This window comes from Eurypyga helias, unplaced genomic scaffold, assembly GCF_000690775.1.
Source record: "Eurypyga helias isolate BGI_N326 unplaced genomic scaffold, ASM69077v1 scaffold24652, whole genome shotgun sequence".
NCBI classification, from domain to species: Eukaryota; Metazoa; Chordata; class Aves; order Eurypygiformes; family Eurypygidae; genus Eurypyga; species Eurypyga helias.
Window position 1 is genome coordinate 1,193 of NW_010237101.1, and position 7,192 is coordinate 8,384.

Here is a 7,192-nt window from a genome sequence, read left to right on the forward strand (position 1 = left end):
TAATAATGTAAAAAACGAAGGGGACAGTTTTAGCTACACAGAAGCACCTCCCCGGGCAGCAGCGGGGTGGCAGGCACTGGGCACTCCCTGCTCTGCACTGGGTCTGCGCCCACCCTGCAGCGGCCCGTGGCCACCCGCAGCCCATGCCGCAGGTTGGGAGCTCCGGGTGGAAGCCCATTCCTCTCTCCCGCGGGATGCGTGCCGCTGGGCGGAATTCACGCTTTCTGCAGGATTTGAAACTCACAGCATTCAGAGCGTTTCCTCGATGCTCAAAGGCACTTGGTGAATCCACAGGCAGCCAGGCTGAAAGCAATGCGGTGGCAGAGGGCAGCGTATCCCAAGGAACATCCTTCACTCTCCGGAAAACAACAAAAAAACAGAAAGAAAAGGGGAAAAAGGAGGCCCTTTGTGCATCAGAGAGATCATTCCGGATCGGGACTGTTGCAGCGGTGCCCCGCCGCAGCTCTAAAACACCATCTCCCCCATTGATCGCCAAGTTGCACCACCTTAGGGCTTGAAATTAATTCAGCGTGCAACCGGGGAGTAATTTGCTCGGATCCTGCCAGTGTGCACCAGAGTGGAGAGCTGCAAGGTCAACCAGCGGTCAGACACTGCTCCAGCCCTAAAAATAACCAGCCTCGCTCTCTGCCTTTGCACAGCTCAGCGCTACCAGCCAGGAGAGGCTTGATTTCTCCTCTCTTCCCCCCGCTGCCCCCTCACTGTTGCCAGGAGAGATGTGGGGGTGCCAAGCAGCCGTGCTGAGATGCTGCTGTGGGAGATCTATGGGCTACGATGGAAAAGCAATTTGGCTCTTCTTGACGTTCATTTGACACCTCTGCCGTAACCTCCTGACCTGGCAAAAACCGGGATGAGCTGCCGGAACCGCCCCAGCTGCCTGGCTGGAGGCAGCGCAGCCCATTTCTGCAACCGCCTGCACCGAGAAGCTCCCGGTTTTCCAGAAATGACTCCGCCGACAGGTAGATGGACAGAGCTGGCTTCCACCAACCCTGCTGCCAGGCGGCATTGCTCGGGCACCAGCTGTAACACACTGCTAGCTTGAACTTCACCCTTGCCCACGGAAATTTGAAACCTTTCCCTGTGAAAGGGCAGTCTAAGCACAAAGACATGCGGTCTCCTGGCGGTATTTTTCCTACAAACTGGTCAAAAATACTTTCCTCTCAAAAAACAATCCCGGTGTTCATTGTGCAGGCTTTCCCACAAGGTTAAGTGACACCCCAGCGTGCAAGAGCACTGCTCTGGGGCTGGCGGGGGCCCTTCCTCCCCGGCACTGCAGTCTCTCCCAGGAGGGGAGTGCGGATCTGCCTTGCCCTGACCTGTCAGGACCTGCCGAAAGACCTGGGAGGGCAAGCCCTGGCGAAAGCAGCTCGGGTGAGGTGGCAGGGCTGGGGCTGCAGCAGGACCCCCTCCCCATCCTGTGCCTGCCAGCTGAGAGAGGGAAGAGGTCAGGATGCAAAAGAGGCCATTTGGACAGGGAAGAGGAACCAACAGGAAGCGATGACTTTTCCCAAGAGCAGCACATCCTGACAGCGCAGCAAATCCGCGTCCTCCGCGATGAACTCACCCACCTCGGCCCTGGGTTCATTCTCGGCTGCTGCGCTGCGCCTGGTGCCTGTTAGAAGGAACACGGGCACTCGTGACATCTGCTGTAGAGTCAGCAGCACCCAAACCCACAGAAGCCTGGAATGGTTTGGGTTGGGAGTCACCTCAAAGCCCCCCCAGTGCCACCCCCTGCCATGGGCAGGGACACCTTCCACTAGACCAGGTTGCTCCAAGCCTCATCCAGCCTGGCCTTGGACACTCCCAGGGATGGGGCATCCACAGCTTCTCTGGGAACCTGTCCCAGTGCCTCCCCATCCTCTGCGGGAAGAATTCCTTCCTGATGTCCCATCTCCATCTCCCTATTTCCTTTTAAACCCATTACCCCTTGTCCTGTCACTCCCTGCCCTTTTCCTCCAGCTTTCTTGTCCCCCCCCAGGCACTGGAAGGGGCTCTGAGGTCTCCCTGGAGCTTCCCTTCTCCAGGCTGAACAGACCCTTTGGGAAATGCACCCCCAGAGAGGATTGTAGCCCAGGCACGGGGACCTGGACTGGACATCACAGTCCTTCCTCTGCACAACATTCCAGTGTCGGGCTGGGACCAACGCGGACACCCAGCTCCTTCACGGAGCCGGAATTTACCCCACTGCCTCCATCTCTGCTCTCATCTGCTTCCTCCTCTCCTCGTCGATGGGACCCTTTGGGAAATGCACCCCCAGAGAGGATTGTAGCCCAGGCACGGGGACCTGGACTGGACATCACAGTCCTTCCTCTGCACAACATTCCAGTGTCGGGCTGGGACCAACGCGGACACCCAGCTCCTTCACGGAGCCGGAATTTACCCCACTGCCTCCATCTCTGCTCTCATCTGCTTCCTCCTCTCCTCGTCGATGGGGTGGAGGCAGAAGGTGACAATGGCAATGAGCAGCAGGCTTATCGGGACCGGGGCCATGAGAAGCTGCAGGGTGAGGGTGACGGCGGGGTTGGACGCGCAGTCTCCAGCTCGGTAACCTGCAAAACTAAAAGAGGAGGGTTTTCCTTCCCTCAGCCCCACCGGCTCACTGCGGGAAGGCCAGCGGGCACCTACGTCGCTCTCCCCTAGGGTCAGACACCCAGTTTTGGGGAATTCCGACTCCTGGCTGCGCCTCTTGCTTCCACTAGATGTTGGGATGGCAAATTTGGATTCCCCTGTGACTCATTCCAGCGTCTCCTGTCAGACACTCTGGAAGCAGCAGTACGAAGGGCCCGTGCTGGGCTGGTGAGGCAGGGGAGGAGGTTGTGTTTGGGGCTTACTGTAAGCTCAGTGTCGATATCCCCACGGCAAGGCCACCCGCAAACTTGTTGAAGAAGACGTAAAACGAGTAGAAGAGAGGCTCCAGGTTGAGGCAGCTGGGGTTCCTCAGCATGAAGTCATCCACTGCATCCGGCAGCATTGACCTGGGGACAGACAGTCTCACGGACACGGCCGTGACACCCACGCCAGCACTGGCTGAATTCAGCTGTGGCGGCTCCAAGGCCTTTCCGAGCAGCAGAGAGAGACAGAAACACCCGCAGAACCCCACTGTGGAGCGCATTTGGTGCCTGTCCTCTGCCCTAGGGCAGACAGGGCAGAGAGCATCCTACGGGTGCAGCAGCCACAGCGGGAAAAGAGGAGAGAAGCAGCACCTTGTGCAATGACTGGGGTCCTGCTGCAGAGCCCCAGCACAGACTGGATCTGCATCACATCCACTTCCCCTCCCACTCCCACCTCCTCCTCTGCAGTCCAGAAGCTGCTGTATCGAACAAATGAGCAGCCCTGGCACCCCACGGATGGTGCTTTCACCAAAACCTTTCCCTCCTCTCCGCCTGAGAAGTGGCTCGGAGGTGCCTCTGCTCACCACGGCAAAAGGTAGAGCACAGCCATGCTGCAGCCGGCCATGATCACCAGGAAGATGAAAGCCAGGAAGTTGTGCATCACCTGGGTGATGGCTACCAGGGCCGGGATGATCAGCTGCAGCGGGAGAGAAACAAAAGCACAATGGGCCTTTTTTCTGCTGCTCACAGGCAGCAGAACTGCCCCAGCCACGGCCACGCTGCCCCGCACGTTTCAAACAGAAAACCGCTCCTCTCCCCTGCGCAGGGCGGCGTGGAGGCCCTGCCACTGGCAGCAAAACCTTCCTCGTGGGTAAAAAGGATGGCCATGGAGGGCAACAGAACCGAGCAGTTAGCTGGGAAGCTGAATCTGCTATGGCTGCACCCAAATATGCCTGAGGAATGAAGCTGGAGAGAGACCCTCAGCAGGATCAGAGGACCTAATTCTGAACAAAAGCCAGACGGGGTTTCCGCGCTGACCCGCAGACCAGGCAGCAGCCGGATGTGTCTGATGAGCCGGCTGTATCCCAGCCACTGCCGAGCGCAGCGCACAGCCCTTCCTCCCCTCCCCGCGCCCTGCAGCGAGCTGGACGGCAGATCCGGGAGCAGGACAGGGGCCGCGGGGTCTGCGTGTGCACGTGAGGCTGGTGCAGTGCTGCAGAACCTGCTCACCCGCTGCTCACCACATCTGCAGCCATGAGGGCTCAGAGCCCGAGCCCTTGGTTGGGTGATGCTGCAAAAAAAACATTTCCCAGCCATCCCAGGGACAGTCCCTCGGCCTCCCTGCACCTTACGGCAAAGCTCTGCAAAGCCGTGGCCACGGATGCCAGGCGCGAGGAAGTGCATCAGCCTGGTCACCAGGACACGGTGCTCAGGACCACCCTCAGGTGCCAGCCAGCTCTCCTCTCCAGGCACCACGAGAGCTGGGGACACGGCTGTCCCCTCGCCGGGCTTCTCAGTCCGCAGCTACAACCATGGGCAAACTCACCGCCAGGCCCAGGGACGCTGCTGTTTTCTTTCCAAATCTCCCCAAAAACCACTGCCAAAAGGGAATACAGAGGGAAGCAGTGACCTGAGGAGAGAACCAAAGGGGAGCCTCAGCAGTGCCCCCCAGTCTCTCTCTGGGTGACGTCCTTGCTGACGGGCAGAAGCAGCAGCACATGACTCCACGAGGCCGAGCTGCCCACGCTCGAGGGCTGGGGTAACCCAGGGATCAACCCCTCCATCAGGAAGGGCTGCCTGGGGCTCACTTACCAACATGATAAGCACTAAATGCTGGAACTTCCCGGCCAGCCCTGCGGCATGAGTACAGAAGAAGGCAAAGACGCCCTGAGTGATCTGGGAAAGCAATGCGGACACGTTCATGGCTGGCATCCCAAATTCACTGGCTAGATAACTTGCCCAGACATCTCATCCCCCAAGTTCTGCTCCTACCACAGCAGGTCTCACACCTGGAAGGCCAGGGAGGCGAAGAGAAAGCCACACAGCAGCTGGGTGTAGGGTTTGTGTCTCACGATGATCCTCAGGCAGCTGGCAAAGGGCAGCTCAACCTTCCCCAGCGGGCTGAGGGGCCCTGGGGGGAGACAGAGCAACGCTGGCACTGGAGCTGCCAGAACAAACCCCATGGGGGTGGGAGGCATGGAATTGTGCCGCGGCATCTGGGGTGAGCAGACATAATAGCCGTGGGGTGAGCTGCGGGCAGGATTTTGCCTCTCCACCCTGCGTAGCTCTGCAGGCTGCGTGTTGGCGAGACCCGCTCAGGGTACGCGGTGAGCTCCCAGGCCCACAGTGTCTCCCAGCCAGCCTCAGCCTTCCTTCCTCCGAAGCATCGCCCCTCTCTGCCGGAGCAAGACGCTGCCAGCACAAACCAAGGGGGGTGTCAGCATCCGTATGTGTGAACCCCACGCACCATCCCGCACGTAGGTGCCCAGCTCCCTCTGCCTCACACCTTCCTCTGCAACCCCATCCTCACCGTCCTCTGCCACCGGGCACCCGCCAAACGGCATCTAAAAGGACCTTACCAGGCTGCTCCCTGACTCCAAAGATGAGAATCAGACAGGACAGGCAGTAGATTGAGCCCAGGACCAGGGATGCAAACACGTACGCCCTACGCTGGAAAACGAGAGACGGTGCACAGTGCCACAGCGGGTACCACGCAGAGGGCTGGCAGCACAGCCAGCGGCACCTGCCCCACAGCTTCCGGGAGGAGCGGAGGGACAGCCAGGACAGCCTCACCGTGTTCTCCAGAGAGGCCGTGAGGCTGTGGCTGCTGGTGTTGGGCAGGGTCTCGTTTGACATGTAACAGCCATTCATCATGCGGGCATGGTAACTGCCCACAATCTGTCCCTGGATTCCCGACCCGAGGAGCGTGCTGAACACCTCCATCCCCATTCCTGTCGGGATGACCGGGAGAGAAACCTCAGTCCCACTCCCTGGCTGAAGGGACACATCCCTCAGGATAAGAGACCAGCTTTGGGGATGTAATTGGAGGCACCAACAACCAGAGCTGTCCCAGAAGAGACCTGCTATTCCTATGTGCTCTGACTTTTTCCCTTGGCTCCCACAGGAAATGCTGTAATGTTTGGACCCAATAAATCCATGTCCTGAGCCCCCTAGGGATGATATGGATCTAAGGAATGTCTCTGCAGGTCAGTTCTTTGTAGAAGATGGTTTCAGCCCTGCTTTATCCCGTCCCCTCTGCAGCCTGTTCACAGCCAGAGGAATTTCTTCGCCTCTCCTCCGGGAAGGATCTCCCAGGAAGGCAGCCTTCCGGGGGCTGTAGGAGCACGGACACTTACTGTAGGCAGTGGCTGAGTCACGGTCTTTCTGGGTTCCTCCGAGGAACATTGTCAGGGAAGAGTACGGCACGTGGTAGCACTAGGGAGAGCACAGTTCAGACACAGCTCCGGCTGCTGCTTCCCGCTTTGCTGGTCACGACCCTCCTTGTCCCTCCTCACAGCAGCCTTCTGTGTCACCCCTGCACCCAAGTGCCTTTTCACCCTCCCGTGACCTGCTCTGCTCCCACAAACGGTGATGGAGAAGTTCACATCAGCCGAATCCCCAGTGTTAAAACGCACCCCTCCATCTCACCACCCCTGTGGGCATGGTCTGCACCATCCTGCATCCCTCCCTGCTTCCCAAACTCCGCTCCGCGTTGTGGGAGAGGCTGGGACTCCCCAGCTGACGGCGTCGCCATCCCCTGGGGTACAGGGTGATGTGTAAGAACAGTCAGCCCCAGGCACCACGTTCCTTACAGTCATGCAAGTCTGGAAGAAGCTGTAGGTGAACAGGTACCACAGGAATTTCAGGGAGGCGGGGGTGGCATCCGAGAGGGTGGACCACAGCATGCAGTAGCAGAGCACCCCGAACGGCATGGAGCATGCGATCCTGGGGAGGAAGCGAAGCTGGTCAGATGTGACCCTCAGGTAAGGGGATCACACCCCTCATTGCACAAGCGGAGCCACGGCCTCTTCCCTGGCTTCCAAACCACAGCCCAGCTACCGGGAGGGCAACATCTGCTTTGCCCACGTCAGTGTCCATCAGTCAGGCTGGGGGGGGCCTAAACACAAACGCTGCGAGAAAAAGGAGATGTCCAACATCTCTTACTCTCTTGCCTAACCCCGTCAGGTCCTTGCCCTGTGGCAGAACGGCAGGGACAGCGCTCACCCTCTACGTGCACGGTCTGCCCGTGGCTGGAGGAGAGCTGCAGGGACAGGTAACTGCTGTGCCCTGCGTGCCACCACACGGGGCTCTCGGAGCAGCCAACCCCACGGCCTCGAACATGT

At 59.3% G+C, this 7,192-nt stretch overlaps 1 protein-coding gene across 1 annotated transcript in view; it reads right to left on the reverse strand.

Moving 5' to 3' along the window:
* Positions 1 to 2,398: 2,398 nt before the first annotated feature.
* The window catches only part of LOC104506413 (sodium-dependent lysophosphatidylcholine symporter 1-like), a gene marked incomplete at its 3' end in the record, with an annotated part of 7,154 nt that continues 2,360 nt past the window's right edge, over positions 2,399 to 7,192 (reverse strand). Inside the window, exons 4-13 of the mRNA XM_010147349.1 lie at positions 6,662 to 6,794; positions 6,206 to 6,284; positions 5,643 to 5,800; positions 5,429 to 5,519; positions 4,859 to 4,980; positions 4,662 to 4,745; positions 4,197 to 4,373; positions 3,434 to 3,546; positions 2,850 to 2,993; positions 2,399 to 2,575 (exon numbers count right to left, since the gene is read on the reverse strand). Of these exons, the coding sequence (XP_010145651.1) occupies positions 2,399 to 2,575; positions 2,850 to 2,993; positions 3,434 to 3,546; positions 4,197 to 4,373; positions 4,662 to 4,745; positions 4,859 to 4,980; positions 5,429 to 5,519; positions 5,643 to 5,800; positions 6,206 to 6,284; positions 6,662 to 6,794 (1,278 nt within the window). The remainder of the gene's footprint in view (positions 2,576 to 2,849; positions 2,994 to 3,433; positions 3,547 to 4,196; positions 4,374 to 4,661; positions 4,746 to 4,858; positions 4,981 to 5,428; positions 5,520 to 5,642; positions 5,801 to 6,205; positions 6,285 to 6,661; positions 6,795 to 7,192) is intronic.